The 24084-nt window shown below is 39.7% G+C and overlaps 1 protein-coding gene and 1 pseudogene across 1 annotated transcript; one reads left to right on the top strand and one right to left on the bottom strand.

Annotated features, from left to right (window-relative positions):
* Window positions 1–29: 29 nt before the first annotated feature.
* Window positions 30–1350, bottom strand: LOC109114519 (putative glucan endo-1,3-beta-glucosidase A6 pseudogene; annotated as a pseudogene).
* On the top strand, window positions 607–23167 carry LOC104594483 (uncharacterized). Its single transcript, XM_010254772.3, has 5 exons — window positions 607–1735; window positions 2056–2903; window positions 2997–3267; window positions 22359–22486; window positions 22569–23167. The coding sequence occupies exons 2-5, from the start codon at window positions 2769–2771 to the stop codon at window positions 23019–23021; spliced, it is 987 nt and encodes a 328-aa protein (XP_010253074.1). The 5' UTR covers window positions 607–1735; window positions 2056–2768; the 3' UTR covers window positions 23022–23167.
* Window positions 23168–24084: the final 917 nt, after the last annotated feature.

The following is a 24084-nucleotide window of genomic DNA, read 5'->3' as shown; positions in this document are numbered from 1 at the left end:
TTTGATGGTGACGGCATGGTTCACACTGTTAGCGTCCAAGAACGATCCCCTGCTCGAGCCCGTAGCAGCTAGCTACACTTGCCGCTTCACTGAGATGCAACCGAACTTCCTCTGTGGCAAAGAACAATGGATCCTTCTCCCACTAGTCGAAACTTGAAGCCATGTTCTAATAGTCGAATTCCGACCGTTTTCCAGTTAAATCGACCTCATAAACCAAGGTTTCGTTCGGATTCAGCAATCCCCAATGCCGTTCAGTTCCCGGTCCACCCTTCTGGTTCTCGTTGTACAATGCGAAAATGAATGTTACTATTACTACACCTGGTCGGGCCGGAGTTCCGATTGCTGGTTTGGACGTCATTCTCCAGATTAGATTCCGGTTATATGTAGCTGCGTTGAAGATGTTCGCTCCGATCTAGTCGACGTCTCCGGTATTGGGCACCCTGTTTCGGCGATTACAAGCCAAACGCTCGGGAACCCAAGCTTGGTCGTGGCGAAGATAACCGAGTCGAGCATCTGGTCGAGGAGGTTGGTGTAGGTTAAGTCGCTTCGCGGGTCGGTGTAGGTTTGGTTCCATTTGAAAAGCGCATAGTCGAGATTAATGTTCGTGGGGTCGCCATTTGGTTCGGCTAAAGAACTGTAACAGAGGCTTCATCACGGGTATGGAGATATCGGACCAAAACGTTTCGTTCGATGGTGGGAAGGACGATTGAACGACATCCATGGCAACTGTAGTCCCAATTTTGATGTTTCTAATGTTGTGGATTTTGAGGGAATACTTGAGTCGGCGCATTGCTTGGACGAGATCGTACCATGTTTGTCGATCTTGGTCGGAGGAGAAGCTGAAGATTTCATTGCTGACAAGGAGGTAACGAATCAAGGTTTTGGGGTAGAAAGGAACGACATTGGTTCGAACCCATTCGTTTGCGAGGGACTGGCTTGAAGAAATGTTGGAGATTAATTGATTGGGAACCATGATTGACACTTGGATGTTGGCCCTTCGAGGGCCTTCAGAATATCTGGGTTTGCATCGTAGAGACGCGACTTTCGAGGGCTCTCTTCTCCTCTACCCCTCTTCTTGCCATCTCCTCTGCCCCTCTTCTCAGAGACTCGAGTGCTAGTTCTAGTGCACAAGTATGTTTGAAGCATCTTATGAATGAGTGGCTTTTTTGACGGCCCTCTTCTCCTCTGCCCCTCTTCTCGCCTTCTCCTTTCGATCGGGATCACAAGCACCAACGGCCGGTTCTTTTTGACGTATAAGCAGTGCACAGGCACCGCTCTAGTCCCGCGAAGGAATAGCTCCGTTGTCGATGTGTTGCCTCTACATGCCCCGTCGTTCGTCATCTTTGTCATCAACCCCTTAATTTCATTGATTATGGATTTGCTCCTCACACTAAAGTCACAGCATGTTCTAGCCGCACGGGAAAATCTTTCGTATAGGCAAGATCTACCTCCCTATCCCCACCATCTTAGATCCGGAAGAATCATCTGGGTTTGAAGAACAACATTGGCAGCGACCTGTGTTCGTGGTTCCGGACAATCCGTCGACCAAAGTTTGCAGTTCATTGGAATTCCGTCTGATGGGAGTGAGAACCATAAATCGATGAAGACTTGTGACTAAGGCTGAGCTTGTGGGCGCAACAGATTTACCTCCATGGAAGAAGGGCAAAACCCAGCGAAGTAGTTGAAGAAGATGAACAGTGTTTGAGGATCGGATACACATTAAGTCGTAAAAAGGGTAAAATAGATATTTTGAAAAAAACTATCATTTGTTTAACATTTTCCGTGAAGATTATTGACGGAAGGGAGGTTTCTGTCAAATTTTTTTAAATAACGGGTAGGTTTTTGTTAAAATAAAACTATAAGGGAGGTATTTTTGTATTTTACCCTTCTGTATAAACACATTTTAACTTTCTACTAGTAAATACTTTAAATAACTGTAAGTAATCTGAAAAAGGACCCAAGACACTAATAAGTGTTCATTCAAATAATTACTTAAAAATATTTCTAAAGTATTTATTTTTCAAATCATTTATTCGTCAAATATTTATTCAACAGATCGAATTCGGACGAAACGCGCACAAAATTCGTATGGCGCTCCACAACCCATCCCAGCCATGTACCGAAAACATCTCTTCATGCAAGTGGGGCGCCTGTGGAGCGCTCTGTTAGGCGCCAATTTGAACTCACACGCACAGACGAATAACGTGAGGTTTGGCTGGGCATTTTGGAAATGACAAGGAGGCCGCTGAAATCGTCAATGTGAAATTATCCAAGAAACAAACCGTGAAATGAAGGAAAAGACTGGAATTGACTACCAATTTCCAATTTCCACTTCACCCCCTCACATTGAAAAATTCCTGTCTACGTTATTGTCTGCCCGACTTCTGGCCTCTCTAGCGTTCTATTTACGATTTCCATCCATCTTTCCCATGATTGTTTAAACCCTAGTTTCATCCCTAAGATTGTTTTAGGTCTCCCCCTTTTAGTTTCATGTTTGAACTGATTTCAATCTCTTTACCGCATCTGTACTTCTTCTATTCCATCCAGAAATCTTAAATTTAGTTGGTTCGTTGTTGTTCTGAGCTAGTGTGGGATATGTAATTGATTTCCCTGCTTTCTGGTTTCAATTCTCCTTCAATCTTTGGTCCTACAGGCTCTATGTCAGCTAAAATATGAGATTCTCGGATTTATTCTCATTTGATATACGGATCGGTTGCGTTCGTGGGCTAGGAATTTGTTGGATCCGTAGAGGTTAGAGACCCTCGAGGATGGACAGAAAAGGAGTTATCACAGTAATTATATTGATTTTGATCTTTGATAAAGGATCCGATGCTTCCTTGCTTGGAAGATTTAGAACAGTGGCGGGGCTTGCACCCAGGGTGAAGCTCCCTGTAAAAGAAGAGGTAATACTCTTTGCACTCCGTTTCCTTGTCTCTGGAGTTACGAATTCTTTCTTTTCCAATTCTGAATTCTGAGAATTTATGTTTTTTTCTTAGATTTCTCCATCGCCCAGCCCCACGTCTATTTTGAATTTCGATCCTAGCCACCTCAATCCCGAGAATTCAACAGACGTGGGCCCGAAGGTCTCAGATGGTCAGGCTGCACCGAGTCCACAGGCTAAAATCCACGTAGACAAAGATGAAACTAACCAAAAAGGAGATGAATCTGATAGTCCTGTGGATTCATCACGAGGAGAGTGTGCAGTGGCACCTAACAGATGCATAGACAACAAGAAAATGGTCGCGTGCCTTAAACATCATGAGAATGGTAACTGCTAATCCTTCCCTTGCATATGTGTAGTCAATTTATAGTCCTTCCTGCAAATCGTTTATTTTGCTTTTCTAATGTGAGCCTAATTATCGCATTTACTACACTGCTTAGCATTTTAGTTAGTGTCATTTCTAGCATATTTATTTAGGTTAATATCAAATTGCCTAATTAACATAAAACCATTTTGGTGCATAGAGGTAAGATCCTTCTGGGAATTATCTCATTGTTGATACTTAATTCCGGAAGGTCAGCCATTTTGTTAGGATTTCCTTTGTCCAACTGAATTTATTCTAGTTTGAACAATTTGTGTCTACTTGGTCCTCTAGTTTGAACAATTTCTTCTAGACTATGATTTGTTTGTAGGAGAACCTGTAAAGGAAGGAGAATTGTTACTTTTCCTTCTTTGAAATTGAAAGCACTGAAGAGAAAATTATCCATTGTAATATTGCTAAATAAATCATCATAATCATCATCTAGCCTTGTTCCAACTATATAGGGTCGGCAGTCAGCTACATAAGTCCTGTTTCACCATTCTGTTCTGTTCTGTGCCATATCCATCACCAAATTATGTGTGCTTAAATAATTTCTTACTGTCTCCACCAGATCCTTTTTGGTCTGCCTCTAACACTTTTAGCTCCTTGTAATGGATCATTTCTTCTTACAGGTGTTGTAGATGGTCTTCCATGCACGTGACTGAACCACCTCAGTCTACTTTCTCTCATTTTGTTACCTATTGGAGCTACTCCTAGGTTTCTTCATTTGACTTCACTTATGACCGTGTCCTTTCTAGTTTTACCACTCATCTATCTAAGCATATGCATTTTTTCCACTTATTGGAGCAACTCCTATAGTGAATTTTAGTTGATTAGATTGTAGGGAGGTGTCAACTTCTTAAAGTATTGAGTTATGTAGCTGGTTGAGTATATGGTGAGAGGTTGCTTTATTTTGCTTTGTGAGTTTTGGCATTTGATGTGGGTATGTTTGTTTCCCTTGAATGTCTGGGAGAGGTTTTCCATTTTTGGTGGGTGATTTCTTATCACCTTCTTTGTACTCTCTTCTATTTTCCTAATAAATTTTCTTTTTAATTTACTACCAAAAAACACACTACTCCAAAGTCCATACGATATAGATGGCCTTATAATTGTTTTATGGAATTTCCCCTTTAGCCAAGGTGGTCTTTTCCTGCCACATAATTCTGCAGATGTGCCCCTCCATTTTGTTCATCATGCTCTAATTCTATGAAAAACATCCTCCTCAATGCCCCCTTTGTTATGAATTATTGAACCAAGGCTTCAATTCCTTCTCAATAACTGACTTCTCAAGGGCTTGGGCTGAAATAGCACAATCTTCAAGAGTAAAAGACAGTTAGGATGGAGTGGAAACCCCCAGCAGGTAATAAAGTAAAATTGAATTTCAATGGGAGCTCCCTTGGAAACCCAGGTATAGTTGGAATAGGAGGGGTCTTCAGAGATTCAGAGAAGAGGATTGTGGCAATGTTTTCAGGGCCAATTGGGTTCAGAAACTCTTTGAAGGCTGAATTGTTGGCTCTATTGCAAGGTCCTAGGCTAGCTAAACAGCTGAGATTCAGAATGATTGAGGCAGAAGGAGACTCACAGATAGTCATCTCTTGGGCAGAATCCAATAGGCATATTCCTTGGATCCTTCAGCATGTGCCAAGAGAAGTGGAAAAGATTGCAAGAGAAATAGAGGTTGAATTCAAGTGGGTTAGGAGGAGTGCAAATGGTTTAGCTGACTCCTTAGCCAAACAAGGGGTTATGAGGCAGTGTTTGTCTTGGGTATCATTGTAACTTGGTCTTGTAAGAGGGGATTGACATTTTGATCAATCAAGTTGTATTAATCACTCATACTTTGCAAATTAATATAATAAATCTCACTTTTGCTGAAAAAAAAATGAGGTCACATTGAGTTATATCTTGGTAACCAATCCTAAGTGTATCATGGTTTGCTCTCCTAGTATTATTAAATTTACATTGCATATATTCTGTTTTAATTCTACTTATTTTAAAACTTCTTGTTTCTAATGTACTTGTCCATAAACTTGATTTTGCATTTAATCAAGAACCATGGGACCTCCTCTTGAATATGTTTAGTCAATTCATCTACATAAATAACAAAAAAAAAATATTAAATAAAGAAGTAAGATCATTTTTTATTTTCTTTGTTTCCTTCCTTTTTTCCATTGACTACTAAAAGGACTGCATTGAGAATTTGAATAGAATATTAAAAGACTGATCTTTGAACAAATAAAGTCGATTTCTCTACTTCTGCAATAGGAGACCGTAAGCATAAAGGGCTTGAACAACTATCAATTCAACCAACAAAGCCTGATCCAAGGTTATTTGGGATTGGCTAAATGAATCTTATTCCAGTGTTGCACTCTATCAAGAGCTATCTTCTCAGTTAAATTAACCCATGGCCTATCTGGCCTTCCCTTCACTCTCATAGAGCTTTCTATTTGTATCCAATGACTTCTCATTGGTGAAGTTATTGTTTTAATCTTCTAATAGCGAAATTATCTTGGTCAACCTTCCCTTATCTTGTCACCTATTGGGACTCCTCCTAAGTCTTCCTCTATGTGTTTTTTGATGACTCCATCCTTTCTAGTCTTGTCACTCATCCATGTTAGAATCTTCATATCATCTATGCTTATTTTGTAGTTATGTTGTTCCCCCGGTTGTCCAACACCATATAACACTGCTAGTCTTGTAGCCATATTATAAAACTTTCCTTTTAGTTTCATTGCTATATGCCAATCATACAGATTTGCTTGAGCATTTCTCCATTTCAACCACCCTACTTAAAATCTTCTCCAAGATCCTCTCCATCTGAGTTCTTGAAGGTCTGTCCATAACTTTTGTCCATAGGGATCAGGATGAACTAGAAATATTATAAGACTGTCCTCCTTGAGGGGTACCCTCTTGTTGGAAAAACTAAAATAGGAGTGTCTTGAGAAAAGTCTTAATTCATATCAACCCTTTTTTGCACATAAATTCATCCTAGTGAGATAAATCAGTGAAATCAAATAATCAATTGCCAAAAGTTTACCCAAATATGGTCTGTACATAAAAGAAATTTATATTTGGGAATATGAAGGCTCTGAATCTACTAGAAAAGTGTCACCGTTAGAGTGTGGGGCCCATAAATTCATGGCCCATTGTTGTGGTCATAGGGGTCCCCTACAAAAAAAAAAAAAAACTCTCATTTTGGTGAAGTGAAAACCATAAGGACCTAAAATCTCTCACCCACTTATCTTTATCCTATTTTTGAATTTAGGTAGATGAGGATAAGTGGAGAGTGGTTGAACTGATAGGGGAGATGGTTGATTCTTATAGGTTGTTATAGTCGGAGTTCCTTAATGGGGGGAACTACCTACTAAATAGGTGGATAGGGTCCCTCCTTTAAGCTATCTTCTAAGAGAAAAGAACCCCCATTCGTTCTACTCTTACCCACCAAACCATTATTGGGAAAAGGAGAGAAGATAGTGAGAGAAGGAGAATTAACTCTAGCCTCTCTAGTCTAGTACGAGAGTATGAGAAAAGCTCCATTGACAAATACAAGAAACTTTTGCCAAATATTGCAAACCATCAACCCATGTTCGAGAATCCATAAGGAGAAAAGTATAGTACGAATACAAACAAAAAGGCTGGACTGAATAGCTGATCAAACTAACTTTGGGAACATTCTTCTTGGCTTGAAATCAAAGGAAACAAGAGGAAGAAGAGACGTTCATGGCAATGGGCTTTGCAGGTATCATTTAGTTTAATTGTTTTTTTTTTATTCTATTTTGTTGACATTCAATCAACCAATAGTGGTATCAGAGCCTTCTTAACAAAATGGTTAATATGAAGCTCTCCAACTCCAAGACAATGAGAGAGCACATATTAGAGATGGACACAAGTGACAAACTAAATGGTTTAGGTGTCACCGTTATTGAACCCTTCCTAGTGGCCTTCGTGTTGCACTCTCTGCCTACAGAGTATAAACCATTCAAGGTCTCTTATAACACACAAAGAGAGCCATGGAGTTTTAATAGGCTCTTAACTATGTGTGTCCAAGAGGAAGAAAGATCGAGGCATGAGAAGCTAGAAACAACGAACCTTGTGCTTAAGGACAAAAAGAAAGGAAGCTTCACGAAGGGTAGAGGTCAAGAGTGATTGCACTCGTTACAAGAAATGGTTGGAGAAGAAGAAAGACCAGAAGGTAAAGAATGCAAGTATAAATCTATCCCTTGTTTGTGAATTACATTTAATTGAAGTCCATAGAGACTCTTGGTGGATTGACTCTGGTTCCTCGATTCATGTTGTTAATACATGGAAATCGAGGCCATAGAAACAGTTATTTGGGAAATGGAGATCGCCTCGAAGTGGAGGCTATAAAAACATTTAATTTATTTCTTTCCATTGGTTTTGAGTTGATTTTAAACAAAATTGTGTTTGCCCCTGGGTTCTCTAGGAATTTGATTTCAGTCTCCAAGTTAACTTTAGATGGTTCTGAACTACTTTTTTTTGGTTCAAAGTTTGAGTTGTTTAAATCCAACAAATCAGTTGGAAATTGTTTCTTAATTGACAACCTTTATAAATTGGACTGCTCATTGGGTGAGACCAAATTGGTCTTAAGTTGCAATGCGAGTATTAAAAGGAGTTCTCATGAAAGGGACTCTCTAACCTTGGGGCACAAAAGGTTGGGTCATATATCAGTTGATCAACTCAAAAGATTAATAAATGATGGGATATTGCAACCCATGGATTTCACCAAGTTCCCCACTTGTGTAAGTTTTATGAAGGGAAAACAAACTACCGAGAGGGGAACAAATGCCGCAAGAAGTAATGCAATTTTAGACTTGATCCATACAAACATTTGTGGACCCCTACCTACTCCCTGCCTGGGTGGTCAACGATACTTCATCACTTTAATCGATGATCACTCTAGATATATGTATCTTTGCCTACTGCATGAAAAATCAGAAGCCCTAGAGGCATTTAAAGCTTTTAAAGTAGAGCTAGAGAAATAAACAAGAAAGACCACTAAAGTTGTAAGGTTTGATAGAAGTGGGGAGTATTATGGTAGATACATGGAAGCTGGTTAAAATCCGGGAGCCTTCGCTCTGTTTCTCCGAGAACATGGTATTGTCGCACAGTACACCATGCCGGGTTCTCTTGATCAGAATGGTGTTGCAAAAAGGAGAAACAGAACGCTTATGGACATGGTGAGGAGTATGATGTGCAACTCCTCTCTACCACAAAATTTGTGGGGGGAAGCCCTTAAAACTGCAGTGTACATACTGAATAGGGTTCCAACAAATGTAGTTCCTAAGATGAGTCCAGATCTGCTAGCCACAACACATTGTTGGCCACATTCACCCAGCCACATATATGGAACATTGGTTGTGTTGTGGTCGCCGATATTCTCAATGCATGGTTGGATGAGCGTGGCCAGCAGTGTGTTGTGGTCAGCAAATCCGAAATCTTCCTAAGACACCTTTTGAACTATGGATTGGAAAGAAACCTAGCCTAAATCATGTACATATCTGGAACTGTAAAGCCGAAGTAAGGGTGTATAACCCACAATTGGGGAAACTAGACCCAAGAACAATAAGTGGGTACTTCATAGGATATGCAGAAAAGTCAAAAGGATATATGTTTTACTATCCTAATAGTGCCTTAAGGGTGGTAGAAGCCAGGAATGCTAAATTTCTAGAGGATCATGAAGAAAGTGGGAGAGAGCTCCTTGAAGCTCAACATAGTGGGACAGGTGTTGCATGTGCGGATTATGTTTTGCCTGTACAAGAAATTGAACAACTCCTCAAATAAATAAACTAAATGATACCTGTAGAGCCCATTGCCATGAACATCTCTTCTTCCTCTTGTTGCTTTTGATTTCAAGCCAAGCAGAATGCTCCCAAAGTTAGGTTGATCAGTTATTCTGTCTAGCCTCTTGTTTATATTCGTATTGTACTTTTCTCCTTATGGATTCTTGAACATGGGCTGGTGGTTTGTAGTATTTGGCAAAAGCTTCTTGTACTTCTCAATGAAGCTTTTCACATACTCTAGTACTAGACTAAATAAGCTAGAATTAATTCTCCTCCTTTCACTATTTTCTCTCATTTTCCCGATAATGGTTCGGTGGATAAGAGTAAAACAAATGGGGGTTCTTTTCTCTTAGAAGATAAATAAAAGGAGGGACCCTATCCACCTATTTAGTAGGTAGTTCCCCCCATTAATGAACTCTTACTATAACAGCCTATAAGAATCAACCACCTCCCCTATCAATTCAACCACTTTCCACTTATCCTCATCTACCTAAATTCAAAAGTAGGATAAAGATAAGTGGGTGAGAGATTTTAGGGCCTTATGGTTTTCACTTAACCAAAATGAGAGCTTTTTGTAGGGAACCCCTATGACCACAATGATGGGCCATGAATTTATGGGCCCCACACTCTTAACAATCTCGCACTTGGCCCGGGTGGGTCAACAATGGAAGGACGCAACTTGATCATAGCTCATGGTGATTCTCAAACACACTTAGGTAATTACTTATGTAAACTTAGATCATGGCAATCTCTCCTAAAAGTGGAGTTTCCATCCATGCATCATTACGATTACACTTGTAACCCTCAATGTAGTGGATTATATTTGTATACCGGTCGTAGTTGTGTTCTTCTGCCTGTCTATAATGATGTGCATGCATTAGACAGTTGCGGGATTGCAAGAACGAGAGAATCAATTATTGACACGTGTCATCATGTTGAGTCTGTAAAAGAACTAACAATTCCTATGTTTTTAACATGGCTCATGTTTAGTTCTTATGTGCTCGATGATGATTTTCCGTTCTTGCACGTTATCCCTCACTACTAAGTACTTTAAGATTTACTTTTGACTACTACTCTTGTTGTTCTTTGAAAAGAACAGTCGCAAAATTATCACAGAACAACTTTATCGGTTTATCCACATTGTCGAGCACTAAGGCATTGAGTCATGTGATAAAATTCTTCAACCAAATTGCATGTGTCATGGCATCATGACATCTCATGAATTCTACTTCCATCGTAGAGGATGCTCTAAGCTTTTGCTTAGTACTTTTCCACCTGCAAGCAGACATACATATCTTGATGTCGATGCTTTACTATCGGGGCACCCAACGAAATCTGAGTCTGTAAAACCCAACAACTCTAGGTTGTCTACTTGTGTATAAGTAAGCAAATAGTCCTTAGTTCCTTGCAAATATCTGAAAACCTTTTTGGCCACTCTCTAATGCTCTCTTCTTGGATTGCTTTGGAATCTGCCTAACACTCCCACTGTGAAAGCAATATCGGGTCTTGTTTTCACGTGTGCATACATGAGGCTCCCAACTGTAGATGCATAGGGAACTTTCTCCATGTCTATCTTTTCATATTGAGTTTGTGGGCAGCAATTTTTGCTTAGCCTTTCTCCTTTATTAACGGGTACCACACTTGGTGTGCAATTCTCCCTATCGAACCTCTGCAAGATCCTATTTATATATGCCATCTGGGATAAACCCAGTGTCTTGTGGGCTTTGTCTCTATGGATCTCGATGCCCAAGACATAGGATGCTTCTCCCATATCTTTCATGTCAAATTGTTCAATTAGGAATTCTTTTGTTTGATAAGCAAGCCAATTTTCCTGCTGACTATAAGTATATCATCTACATACAACACTAGCAGAATGAAGCTACTCTCACTGACCTTAAGGTATATACACTGGTCAACAACGTTTTCTTTAAATCCAATGATGTAATAACGCTCTGAAATTTGAAATACCATTGATAGGAGTATTGCTTTAAGCCATATATTGACTTGTTTAATTTACACACCAAATGAAGCTACCTGGATTGCTTTGGAATCTGCCTAACACTCCCACTGTGAAAGCAATATCGGGTCTTGTTTTCACGTGTGCATACATGAGGCTCCCAACTGTAGATGCATAGGGAACTTTCTCCATGTCTATCTTTTCATATTGAGTTTGTGGGCAGCAATTTTTTCTTAGCCTTTCTCCTTTATTAACGGGTACTACACTTGGTGTGCAATTCTCCCTATCGAACCTCTGCAAGATCCTATTTATATATGCCATCTGGGATAAGCCCAGTGTCTTGTGGGCTTTGTCTCTATGGATCTCGATGCCCAAGACATAGGATGCTTCTCCCATATCTTTCATGTCAAATTGTTCAATTAGGAATTCTTTTGTTTGATTAAGCAAGCCAATTTTCCTGCTGACAATAAGTATATCATCTACATACAACACTAGCAGAATGAAGCTACTCCCACTGACCTTAAGGTATATACACTGGTCAACAACGTTTTCTTTAAATCCAATGATGTAATAACGCTCTGAAATTTGAAATACCATTGATAGGAGTATTGCTTTAAGCCATATATTGACTTGTTTAATTTACACACCAAATGCTTGTTTCCTTTAGCAATGAAACCCTCTAGCTGATCCATGTATATCTGCTCTTGAAGATCCCTATTTAGAATAGTTGTTTTTACATCCATCTGATGTAATTCTATATCATAGTGCGCCACTAAAGCCATTGTGATTCGTAATGAATCCTGCTTCCAAACTAAAGCCATTGTGATGTAATTTCATTATAATCCACTCCTTTCTCCGTGTTATATCCTTTTGCCACCAATCTGGCTTTGTACCTCTCTACTATGCCAATAGGATTCCGCTTAGTTTTAAATATCCATTTACATGGAATTGCTCTTTCTCCGTGTTCCCAGGCTCCATTCATGGCCATGGAGTCTAGTTCACTTTTCATGGCTTTAAGCCATAGCACAGAGTCCGAACCATTCATGGCTTCTGGAAAGGTTAGTTGGTTATCCTTGACACCTATGTCATAGTTTGTTTGTTGGAGATACACAAAATCCGGAAATGCGGTGCTTCTCCTTATTCTAGAAGATCTATGAGGTATTGGTCCTTCAGGTTCAAGAACGATTTCTTGAACCTCATTAGTAGCCTCAATTGTTTGAACATCTTCAGTGGTCTCAGTGGGTGTTACTTCTCCATGATTGAGGAGTTGTTGTTGTTCCATTTCTCGTACAAGCAAAACACAATTTGTACGTGCAACAACACTTGTCCCACTAGGTTGAGCTTCAAGGAGCTCTCTCCCACTTTCTTCATGATCCTCTAGAAATTTAGCATTCCTGTCTTCTTCCACTTTTAAGGCATTATTAGGATAGTAAAACCTATATCATTTTGACTTTTCTGCATATCCTATGAAATATCCACTTATTGTTCTTGGGTCTAGTTTCCCCAATTATGGGTTATACACCCTTACTTCGGCTTTACAACCCTAGATGTGTACATGATTTAGGTTGGGTTTCTTTCCAACCCACAGTTCAAAAGGTGTCTTAGGAAGAGTTTGGATCTGTTGACCACAACACATTGCTAGACATGCTCATCCAGTCGCGCATTGAGAACATCGACGACCACAACACAACCGATATTCCATATATGGTTGGGTGAACGTGGCCAGCAATGTGTTGTGGTCAGAAAATCTGGACTCGTCTTAGGAATTGCCTTTGTTGGAACCCTATTCAGTATGTGCACTGCAGTTTTAAGGGCTTCCCCCCACAAATTTTGTGGTAGAGAGGAGTTGCACATCATACTCATCACCATGTCCATAAGCGTTCTATTTTTCTTTTCTACCACACCATTCTAATAAGGAGAACCCGACATGGTGTATTGTGCAACAATACCATGTTTTCGGAGAAACCAAGTGAAGGCTCCCGGATTTTGACCAGCTTCCGTGTATCTACCACAATACTCCCTAGCTCTATTAGACCTTAATGGTCTTTCCTGTTTGTTTCTTTAACTCTGCTTTAAAAGCTTTAAATGCCTCTAGGGCTTTTGATTTTTCATGCAGTAGGTAAAGATACATATATCTAGAGTGATCATCGATGAAAGTGATGAAGTATCGTTGACCACCCAAGCAGGGAGTAGGTAGGGGTCCACAAATGTTTATATGGATCAAGTCTAAAATTGCATTACTTCTTGCGGCATTCGTTCCCCTCTCGGTAGTTTGTTTTCCCTTTATAAAACTTACACAAGTGGGGAACTTGGTGAAATCCATGGGTTGCAATATCCCATCATTCATTAATCTTTTGAGTTGATCAACTGATATATGACCCAACCTTTTGTGCCCCAAGGTTAGAGAGTCCCTTTCATGAGAACTCTTTTTAATACTCGCATTGCAACTTAAGACCAATTTGGTCTCACCCAATGAGCAGTCCAATTTATAAAGGTTGTCAATTAAGAAACAATTCCCAACTGATTTGTTGGATTTAAACAACTCAAACTTTGAACCAATAAAAAGTAGTTCAAAACCATCTAAAGTTAACTTGGAGACTGAAATCAAATTCCTAGAGAACCCAGGGGCAAACACAATTCTGTTTAAAATCAACTCAAAACCAATGGAAAGAAATAATTTAAATGTTTTTACGACCTCCACTTCGAGGCGATCTCCATTTCCCAAATAAATGTATTGCTCACTTGGGCTCGGTTTCTACGTCTAAGAAACCCCCACAAGGTTTAACAACATGGATTGAGGAACCAGAGGAGTGATTTAAAAGGCGCGCCTAAGGCACACCTAGGCGTGCGCCTGATGCGCCTCAGCTTAGGCGTGCACCTTTTTAAAATTTTGCGCTTTTTGCCTTTTCTTGACCTAACATAGACTTGTTCAGGCTTGCCTCAAGGGGCGTGGTACAAAGGTGACTCATAGAATCTAGAATGCAATATGTTTTACATCACATTAGCTACTTGAAGCAATGCAATTAAGGAAAAAAAAGAGATTGTGGGTTTTACATGCTTGAAAATGCTTTATATGTTTGCTTTTATTTTCAAAAATGTTCATTCGAATACGCTTTACGTGTTATGTTTATGTATTTTAATTTTAGATCTTTGGTTTTTTAAAACATTTATTTTAAAATTTATGTTTATTTTTTTATTAACATTATGTTTAATATTTTTTTTATTTTTTTGGCACTTTTTTTAATTTTTTGACTTTATTTTTGATTTTTTAGCTTTTTTTTTTGTAGTTTTGCGCCTTACGCTTTTAAAACATTGAACCAAAGCCAATCCACCAAGAGTCTCTATGGACTTCAATTAAATGTGATTCACAAACAAGGGATAGATTTATACTTGCATTCTTTCCCATCTGGTCTTTCTTCTCCAACCATTTCTTGTAACGAGTGCAATCACTCTTGAAATGGCTCTTTTTCTTGCATAGGAAGCATGCCGATACGCCTTTCCCTTTCCCTTGGTCATTTTCTGACCTTTGCCCTTCGTGAAGCTTCCTTTCTTTTTGTCCTTAAGCACAAGGTTCACTGTTTCCAGCTTCTCATGCCTCAATCTCTCTTCCTCTTGGACACACATAGTTAAGAGCCTATTGAAACTCCATGGCTCTCTTTGTGTGTTATAAGAGACCTTGAATGGTCTATACTTTGTAGGCAGAGAGTTCTTGTTAGGAATTGCCTAACTAAGGGACTCTTTCGAGGAAGCCTGCCTCCTGAACAGGAAAGAGAGAGAGAGAGAGAGATTGTATTTCCTAGTCAATGATGCCCTCCTAGCTTCCTTTCCTTATTTATATACTGCTGTTACAATTCTGTTATACCAGCCACTTGTCCAGTTAGTTATTTAGTTTGTTCTAGTGGTTGGCTGTTAGTTACATTCCTTAAAGGCTGGCGTGGCCTTTTCTTGTACACTTGTATTCCCTTTATTTGTGTCTCAACAGTCCTTCCTCCCTTGAAAGTGACCTTGCCCTCAAGGTCAAGATGTGGAAATCTATTCTGTAAGTCCAAGTAAGGTTCCCAAGTTGCATCCTCAATTGGGAGACCTGACCATACCACCAATGCCTCTGGTTCGATGTGATTTCCTTTGCATATTCACCTGATATATGTTATCTGGGTGGGCTTAGTTTGAACTTAGCCATCTTCCGAGAATGATGGGAGGGTGGTTGTTGTTATTGCTCCTGTTTTTGGCCATTTCTTCAATAGGGATACATGGAAAACAGGGTGCAATTTTGATGTTGCTGGGAGGTCAAGCCTGTATGCCACAGACCCAATGCGTTCCACAAACCGAAATGGGCCAAAGTACCTTGGGCTCAGTTTGTTCCACCTGTGGCCTGCTACTGAAACTTGATTGTATGGTTGTAGTTTAAGGAAGACTTGCTCCCCAATCTGGTGCTAGACAGGCTTATGCCTTCTGTTGTAGGATCTGCCATCCATTGTTGGGCTCGATGGAAGTGGGATTTGAGATCTTGTAACACTCTATCTTGCTGGAGGAGTTGGTCTTCTACTGCTGCTACTGCTGTAGACCCTTTCTCATATGGGAGTAGGAGAGGTGGGTCCTGTCCATATAGAGCCCGGAAGGGAGTCATTCCTACTGCACTATGATACGTGGTATTGTACCACCATTCTGCCCAATGAAGCTACTTGAGCCACTGACGTGGCCTATCCCCTGCATAGCACCTTAGATAGGTTTCCAAACTCCGGTTGACCACCTCAGTCAGCCCATCTGTTTGAGGGTGGTAGCTGGTAGATTTGAAGAGTTTCACTCCGTGTAGTCGAAAAAGTTCTGCCCAGAAACAACTCATAAAAATAGGGTTGCGGTCTGAGACAATAGAGTTAGGGGTACCATGCAGTCATGCCACCTCCTTAGTAAAATTCTCAGCCACCATTGAGGCTCTAAAGGGGTGGGACAGAGGGAGAAAATGGCAGTATTTGGTGAATCTATCAACCACTACAAGAATGACGGACTTGCCATAGGAAAGGGGAAGCCCTGTTATGAAGTCCATGGATATATCTGCCCACACTTGTGTAGGAATTGGGAGTGGTTGTAGCAGTCCTGCTGGAGACTAGGTATCCGCTTTTTTTTTCTGGCAAATAATGCATTCGCATATGAATTTTTGGACCGAATTCTGCATGCCTTTCCAGTGGAATTGAGTGGCTAGTCTCTTGTAAGTGCGCAGGATCCCTGAGTGTCCTCCTGCTGGTGATGCGTGGAACACTTCCAAAAGCTGCTGAATCCTGTGGTATCACCATTCAGCGTTTATACAGCAGCAAGTTGTCCTCCACTGTGTACCCTGGGTGGCTAGTAGGGTCCTCTTGGACCTGCGAACGTAGCTTGCTCAGTTGTGGGTGCCTTTCAGCTTCTTCCCTTAGCTGACCCATGATGGAGCATGTTGGGCCCGTGAGAAGTAATGGAAATAGTTGTGGTTGTCGTGACAGTGCATCCACCACCTTGTTAGTGTGCCTTGCCTTGTATTAAATGACATAATCGTAGCCGAGTAATTTGGCTATCCATCGTTGCTGTTCTGGGGATAGTACGGACTGCTCCAACAGAAATTTCAGGCTCTGGTGGTTGGTTCGTATGATGAACCTCCTCCCTAGAAGGTAGGGCCGCCACCTCTGAACTGCGAGAACAATTGCTATCAGTTTGCGTTCGTATACTGACTTGGCCCATTTCTGTGATGTCATTGCCTTGCTGAAAAACGCTAGTGGCCTTTCTTCTTGCATGAGGACTGCACCAACTCCTTGGCTTGACGCATCACATTCAATGATGAAGTCCTTTGAGAAGTCTGGAAGTGCGAGCGCCGGTGGGCAACAATCAGTCCATATCCTTTGATGAATCGCCGGTAGTACCCTGTTAGACCCAAGAAGCCTCGTAACTCCTTAACATTTTGAGGTCGGGGCCAATTTATCATGCTTGAGATCTTTTCCGGGTCTGCTGCTACAATGTCGTTTTCGACGACGTGCACTAAATGGTGTACTTGTGTCTGTCCAAATGCGCACTTTGACTCCTTTGCAAGGAGTTTATGAGTCCTTAGTAGTTCAAAGGTGATTTGTAGATGTACTAGGTGTTCGTCCCATGTAGCGCTATATACGAGTATATCATCAAAAAAGACGAGTATAAATTTGCGCAAATGGGGTCGAAATATGTCATTCATAAGTGCTTGGAACGTAGCTGGCGCATTGGTCAATCCAAACGGCATGACTAGAAACTCATAATGCCCTTTGTGTGTACGAAAGGCAGTCTTGTGGATGTCTCCCTCATGGACCCGAATTTGATGATATCCCGATCTCAGGTCTAGTTTAGAGAATATGGTGGCCCTGTCGAGTTCATCTAGTAGTTCATCGATTACCGGTATGGGAAATCAATCCTTCACAATAATGTTGTTCAGAGCCCTATAGTCTATACAAAACCGCCATGTCCCATCCTTCTTTTTCACAATTAATACTGGCGAGGAGAATGGGCTTTGGCTGGGTTGTATAATTTTTCTATCAAGCATATCTTGCACTTTTCTCTCAATCTCTAGTTTCTGAAAATAGGGGTAACGATAGGGCCTTACATTTGTGGGTGCAGTTCCGGGCAGCAATGGAATGCAATGATCATGGGCACATTTCGGTGGTAGTTCCTTAGGCTCTTGGAAGATCACTGAAAACTTCTGAAGTAGCTGTTGTAGTTGTGTGCGGCCTTCTTTGGATCTGCTTCCTTGGACTAGAATGGGGCCGTTCCCGTGGGAGCCTATCTGCATTAAAATGATGTGGGTTGGGTCTGCTGCCTGTTTCCTTAGGGAGGCGAGACTAATGGGTCCTGGACCCTTGGACAGCTGCCCTTGAATATGCACCTGTGAGCTGCCCACGTGAAAATCCATGGTAAGACGGGCCCAATCACATATCACCGGCCCTAGTTGCCTTAACCATTGGACTCCAAGAACTACATCATTTTGCACAGCCTATTTGAGTTTTCCCAGTTTGCGAGAAGTTCCTTCTCTTCTTTGGTGCTCTCATTTGTAACAATTGGCTTTTCTTTGACCCGTAAGGCTAGGTCCAGGTTTGTGCAGCCTAAGGCAATAAGAAGACTTTCTTTCCACTCCTAGAAATTGTCTCCTTCCAATAGAAGTATGAAACTATGGTCTAGGAAGTTAAGATTAGCTGCCGCAAAGAATAAATAAATTATTAGATTAATTGTAAAACGAAATCAAGTCTACCTTTGGGCATTCAACCTAATTGCATTTGTAGCAAACCGCTAGATGTGAAACTAGGTGTGGTTCAATTTGAGTATGAAGGTCCCGCACCTTTGGGTATTAGAGATTTCTCCATTCCCTAATTAACTCACATCTATTTCCCTCCATCTAATTGCCAATGTCAATGACCATTCGCCTTTGGGCCCTCATGGTCATTGTTTTGTCAACTAGATGCAATCTTTGCAGAAAACGTGGTTGCCTACTACGATTTACACTTAGGTTGCTTTGGCCACGCTTAAGTTTAAATCTAAATTTAATTAACGGCAGCTTAAACTCAAGGATGTGTGGTGTATGTAAAATCAATTAATTAGGTAGCTTAAACATCCTTGATTCACATAAGGCCACTATACGTGAGTATGCAAGTAGTCCTAAATTTTCTATTATTGTTTTATGGAGCACAAAACTTATCTCAGCCCAAAACATTCCCAATTGAATTGTAATGGTCCATTGCGCCAATTCAGCTCAAAATGTGTAATTAAACACATAGTTGGACCTTACCAAATTGCCCTAGCAATTCAGCCAGCCCTTTGCAACTTCAACTTTTGGGCTCAAACAAGTTTAGTAACATAAGTAAAGTTACATCCATCAAATAATAAGAGAACATTTAAGACATCTCAAAAAAATATCAACATCAGTACTATGCATTCTAACGTAAGCAATTAATCAATAAGCTACCAACTAGTACTTGATGGGCATGCATTGCATTTCAGCATCAATATTTTTCTTTAAAAAAATTTTATCTTGCATGCTACTATGCAACAAACTCTATTACAAATCCAATCAGCCATACTCCACCACAAGGAATTAAAAACCGATTAGATCGTAGCATGCTGTTCAGCCAACGACGCGCCAAAAAATATAATTAAATAATCATAAATAAATATTGGCTGAAGATAAATTGAACAATGGTTCTGAAATGTAATGCTTGAGTTATCATTTTAAATCCTAAAAAAATAGCAAAACATAGAAACGAAACTATATGTTAATGGTGGACTTTGTCCATCCTCAACATGGCCTGTTACATCAAGGATGCCTTTAAAATTTCAGCATCCACAATTTAAAATAAAGTAATCAAAGAATTACATCAACGAGAAACAATACATGGAAATGACTTTCTCACAATTACCACTTTAGATCATGCCATGTCTTGGAATGAACATCACCAAAACCCATTAACTAAAATTTATAACTAAACTAAATGATACACTCAATCATTAATAAAATCAGTAGGAATTTTTTAGCCCATCATTGGCCTTCTAATCAATCCAGCCATGGTTCAAGCAATGGTCTGCAAGGACCAGCTCTGATACCACTATTGTTTGATTGAATGTCAACAAAATAGAATAAAAAAAAAACAAATAAGCTAAACGATACTTGTAGAGCCCATTGCCATGAGCATCTCTTCTTCCTCTTGTTGCTTTTGATTTCCAGCCAAGCAGAATGTTCTCAAAGTTAGGTTGATCAGCTATTCAGTCCAGCCTCTTGTTTGTATTCGTACTGCACTTTTCTCCTCATGGAGTCTTGAACATGGGCTGATGGTTTGCAATATTTGGCAAAAGTTTATTGTATTTCTCAATGGAGCTTTTCACAAACTCTAGTATTGGGCTAGAGAGGCTAGGGTTAATTTTTCTTCTCTCATTTTCCCAATAATGGTTCGGTGGGTAAGAGTAGAATGAACGGGGGTTCTTTTCTCTTAGAAGATAGCTAAAAGGAGGGACCCTATCCACCTATTTAGTAGGTAGTTCCCCACCATTAAGGAACTCCTACTATAACAGCCTATAAGAATCAACCACTCTCCACTTCTACTCATCTACCTAAATTCAATTTTAAATTCAAAAATATTATAAAGATAAGTGGGCGAGAGATTTTAGGGCTTTATGGTTTTCACTTAAACCAAAATGAGAGTTTTTTGTAGGGAACCCCTATAGCCACAACGATAGGCCATGAATTTATGGGCCCCACACTCTAACAGTCTATACATAAAGAAATTTATATTTGTGGATATGAAGGCTCTGAATCTGCTAGAAAAGTATCCTTCACACCCAATATTGCCATGGTGAAGGGTTTTAGTTAAAAATATAGAGATACATGCAGGCTCTAACTTGCAATTTGCTTTCCTGAGATAAATTTCTTTGCTTATATGAAAAAACTAGTATGAATTTATTTACACTTGCAGCTATCTTTTACCTTATGCTTTACCCTATAACTGCCAAAAGTCTTGCTACTACTCTCATTGACTTCCACAAACTTCCCTTTTTTCTCCCTGAATCTCCATGCTTATTGCATACTTGCACAAAAGAGCTTTGTTCCCCTTGATCTCTATGTCTGCAATTTTTTTTGCCTATCAATGAGGTGACTTTTCTTCCCCTTCCATATTATGCTATGAAAATTACCTCTTAACAAGCTCCTTGTGAAGATTGATACCAGAATCTTAAATAGGGAAACAGAATATAAAGCATGATATCTTCTATCTTCACCTTCAAAAATGGTATTGAGGTAAGACTTTAATCAGTATCTAAAAAGTTTATTAATGGGTGAAGAATAATATACAAGTAATTACAATGAGTGCGTTACATTATAGAGCTACCCAATTGCTACTCTCCCCAATAGCTCCAAGTAGAAACAGAAGTACAAGTAGTACCTCATGTCAAACAAAAGGATATGCTCCCTCCATTCATTCATTATTTCTGATACCACCACCTGTATCTGATTGTCCAGGCTTTCCAATGCTGCAAGGTATTGTGGTAAGTTGACTGGGATGCTTCGATTAGAGTGGCATACCTTTTCTTCTCAACCAGCAAATGTATACATTCTTTGCATCTGGCAGTTTTAGATGACGATGATAATAACAGTAATAATGTGTTCAAATTTTTCAATAATTTTTTATATTTTGTGTATGAAAGTTATTCTTATTTATCATTTGTTTTTGTTTAATACGATGTATATATAATATTAGAGATGCATCCAAAATTTTCAATATAACTCTTATGATTATTTTTTAAATCTTATTATTTGATTCACGACTCATACGATTCATATGGTTCATGTATCCTTGGAGAATAAGTCATGAAATTCCTTGTGGACTTTCCTACAACTTTCTCAATAATTTTTTTGATAATCCAAATGCAGCCTCAATAGACCTGTTCATGGGCTGGGCTTGGACTTAGCTTTTGCCAAAATTTGAATGGGCCTCGCCCGGGCCCAAGGCAGTTGAAAATGTTCATTGTCTGAGTCTGAAGTCTGGCCTGTGAATAACCCATTTCTCTTTCAGATTATCAAGTTATATCTGCAATACTATACAGCTGCTCCCACTTCCCATGTCCACATTCATGCGATGGTTCTTTCAGCTACTGCAAACTTAAACTTCTTAAATTTGATTCCATAAACTTAACGTTCCACCATTAAAATCTTTTAGGGTGGACCAAGTTCACCTTTACCAGATACTAGGTGTTTTCCTTAAATAGGGAAATAACGCATGAAGAAGAAAAACCATTTCATGTAATCCACTCTATTTCTATTATAGAACTTTAATGTGATGAGGTAACAACTATGATTCTGCCCTAATTGAGAGGGTTTATCACACAATATTCAGTGAGAATTTATGACTGATTCGGGGGTACTCTAATGGCTCAAATTGATACTTCAAACATCAATTCCTGTTGGTATCTTTAACAATTGCCTTCTTAGCTCTCCTTGTGTTTTGGCTTTTCTTGTTTCTTTCCTTTCTGAGTCAACAATTTGCAAAGGAATTAAATATTTATGTTTTAGAATTTATAATGCAACTTGGAAGTCGATGTTGATGTTCTCTAATCTCTAATCCATGGCTCAATTGTTTATATTCTACTTTGCATCCATTAGATTGCATGTTCTACTCCAAGCACAATATGTGCACATAAATTTTAGAAAAAAGTGGAAGAGAAAGGTAGTTGAAGTTTTGGTAATTCTAGCAACAGGGATTTTGTTCTTCTATTGGTTTCTTGAAAGGAAGAAATAATGATTTTCACTCCTTTTTGCTCTTCTAACAGGACCCCAGGAATTATTCCTTCTGGTGCAGAATGATGGAGAGAGTACCCTCAAAGTAAATATTACAGTCCCAGCATCAGTAAAAATTCCTGTTAAGGAGCTAGAGATACCCAAACACCGAGTGAAAAAGGTCTGTTTCCACGGTCTTTTTATTTCCTTGTTTTCATTTTTTGTGAGCTTATCGGTAGTATTTACATTTTTTTTTATTCCAGATCAAGTTCTCAGTTAGTACCTCAGAAACTCATAATATAGTATTAAATGCTGGAAATGGGGAATGCGTGCTTCATATGGTATCACCTGTATCTGAAGGGTTTTTCCAGCGAATCCCCTCTTACACCACCCTTGTGTCACCCATCTATGGTGCCTACTTGTTGTTTATAATTGCTTTGATTGTTGGAGGGACATGGGCCTGCTGTAAGCTAGGGAAGAGGCGGCACGGTGATGGTGGAATCCCATACCAAGAACTTGAAATGGGGCTGCCGCAGACTGTTTCAGCTGTAGTTGTGGACACAGAGGATGGTTGGAATCAGGATTGGGGTGATGATTGGGATGAGGACAAGGCAGTGAAGTCAGCAGGGGGACTCCAGGCTGGAAATGTGTCTTCAAATGGCCATACTTCCAGGTCATCCAGTAGAGATGGATGGGAAGTCGGATGGGATGATTAGAGGTTTTTTGGACAAAAATGAATGGGATTTTTTTTTTTTTTTTGTTGAGGAAAAAATGAAAAGAAATGACAGAAATAGTTACACATTAGATTTTTCAATAGCAATATGTTGATTTTCAAATAATAAATAGAAAGCAGTTTTGGCGATAGTTGGGTGGGAATGAGGCGTTCTTTTTTTTTTTCATCTGATAGGTAAGAGGAGATGTGCGTCCAAAAGCAAATCTATAATTATATTCACCGTGAAGATCCCTTGAAGTTGGATTAAATATTGCCCTGACAACTCATGGTAGTAATTCTGATTTATAACAATTTAGTATGAAGTGTGAACATCATATGGGTAGAATGATGAAATATCACATTATCATGTATCCCACTGAAGGTTTAGCTGTTTCATTTCCTTTTCCTCCAAATCTTATCTACATTCCTTTTAGAATAATATCTAATTGAGATGGGTGCAAATTCCAAATGCACTAGAAAGTTGAAATAACGCCGTAAAGGTCAATAGTCATTCTTCCCCAAATCCAATCCCCACCAAATCAAACTCCGTATATTCTGGTCTCAATAAATCATTTGGAAATTCGAATTTTAAGTGTCTATTCTATTGTGCTTGGACTGTATGTAGAGTATAGACTGTTGATGCACACATTATAAGTACATGCAGACAGATGTATTCTTGGCAAACCGGATTTTCTACCCACCACTCTATCCGCCACCGTGAATTGCAACCAGATGTGAGGATGCAATTCACGGCGGATAGAGTAGGAAATCTGGATTCTATTCGTGGCGAGATGTTCTGCAACTGCAATGATTATTGGGACCAGATCCGGACTCGGTCAGGGTGCATACTGTTTGATCATCGGCATTGTTCCCTTCCAACGAATCCAACCTGCAAAATCTATAAATCATAAATGGGTCCAACGTGCCTCAAAAACTTGATATAATAATCTAAAAGGCGAGTGTTGTTGGGCTGGAAATAGTGCCCCCCCCCTACAAAAGGAAGTGCGGAACAGACAATTTAGCAGCAGCTCATGTAAATGTAATATAATAATAATAATAATAATAAT

Source organism: Nelumbo nucifera, chromosome 2 (assembly GCF_055504915.1).
Source record: "Nelumbo nucifera cultivar China Antique chromosome 2, China Antique-T2T, whole genome shotgun sequence".
Lineage (NCBI taxonomy): Eukaryota > Viridiplantae > Streptophyta > Magnoliopsida > Proteales > Nelumbonaceae > Nelumbo > Nelumbo nucifera.
This window is presented reverse-complemented; position numbering and strand designations above follow the sequence as displayed.

Coding starts and splice junctions, on each gene's coding strand:
- LOC104594483 (XM_010254772.3), top strand. CDS start 2,769: ATGGACAGAAAAGGAGTTATCACAGTAATTATATTGATTTTGATCTTT. Junction 3,268..22,358: donor CCTTAAACATCATGAGAATG/GTAACTGCTAAT, acceptor CTCTTCTAACAG/GACCCCAGGAATTATTCCTT. Junction 22,487..22,568: donor CCAAACACCGAGTGAAAAAG/GTCTGTTTCCAC, acceptor TTTTTATTCCAG/ATCAAGTTCTCAGTTAGTAC.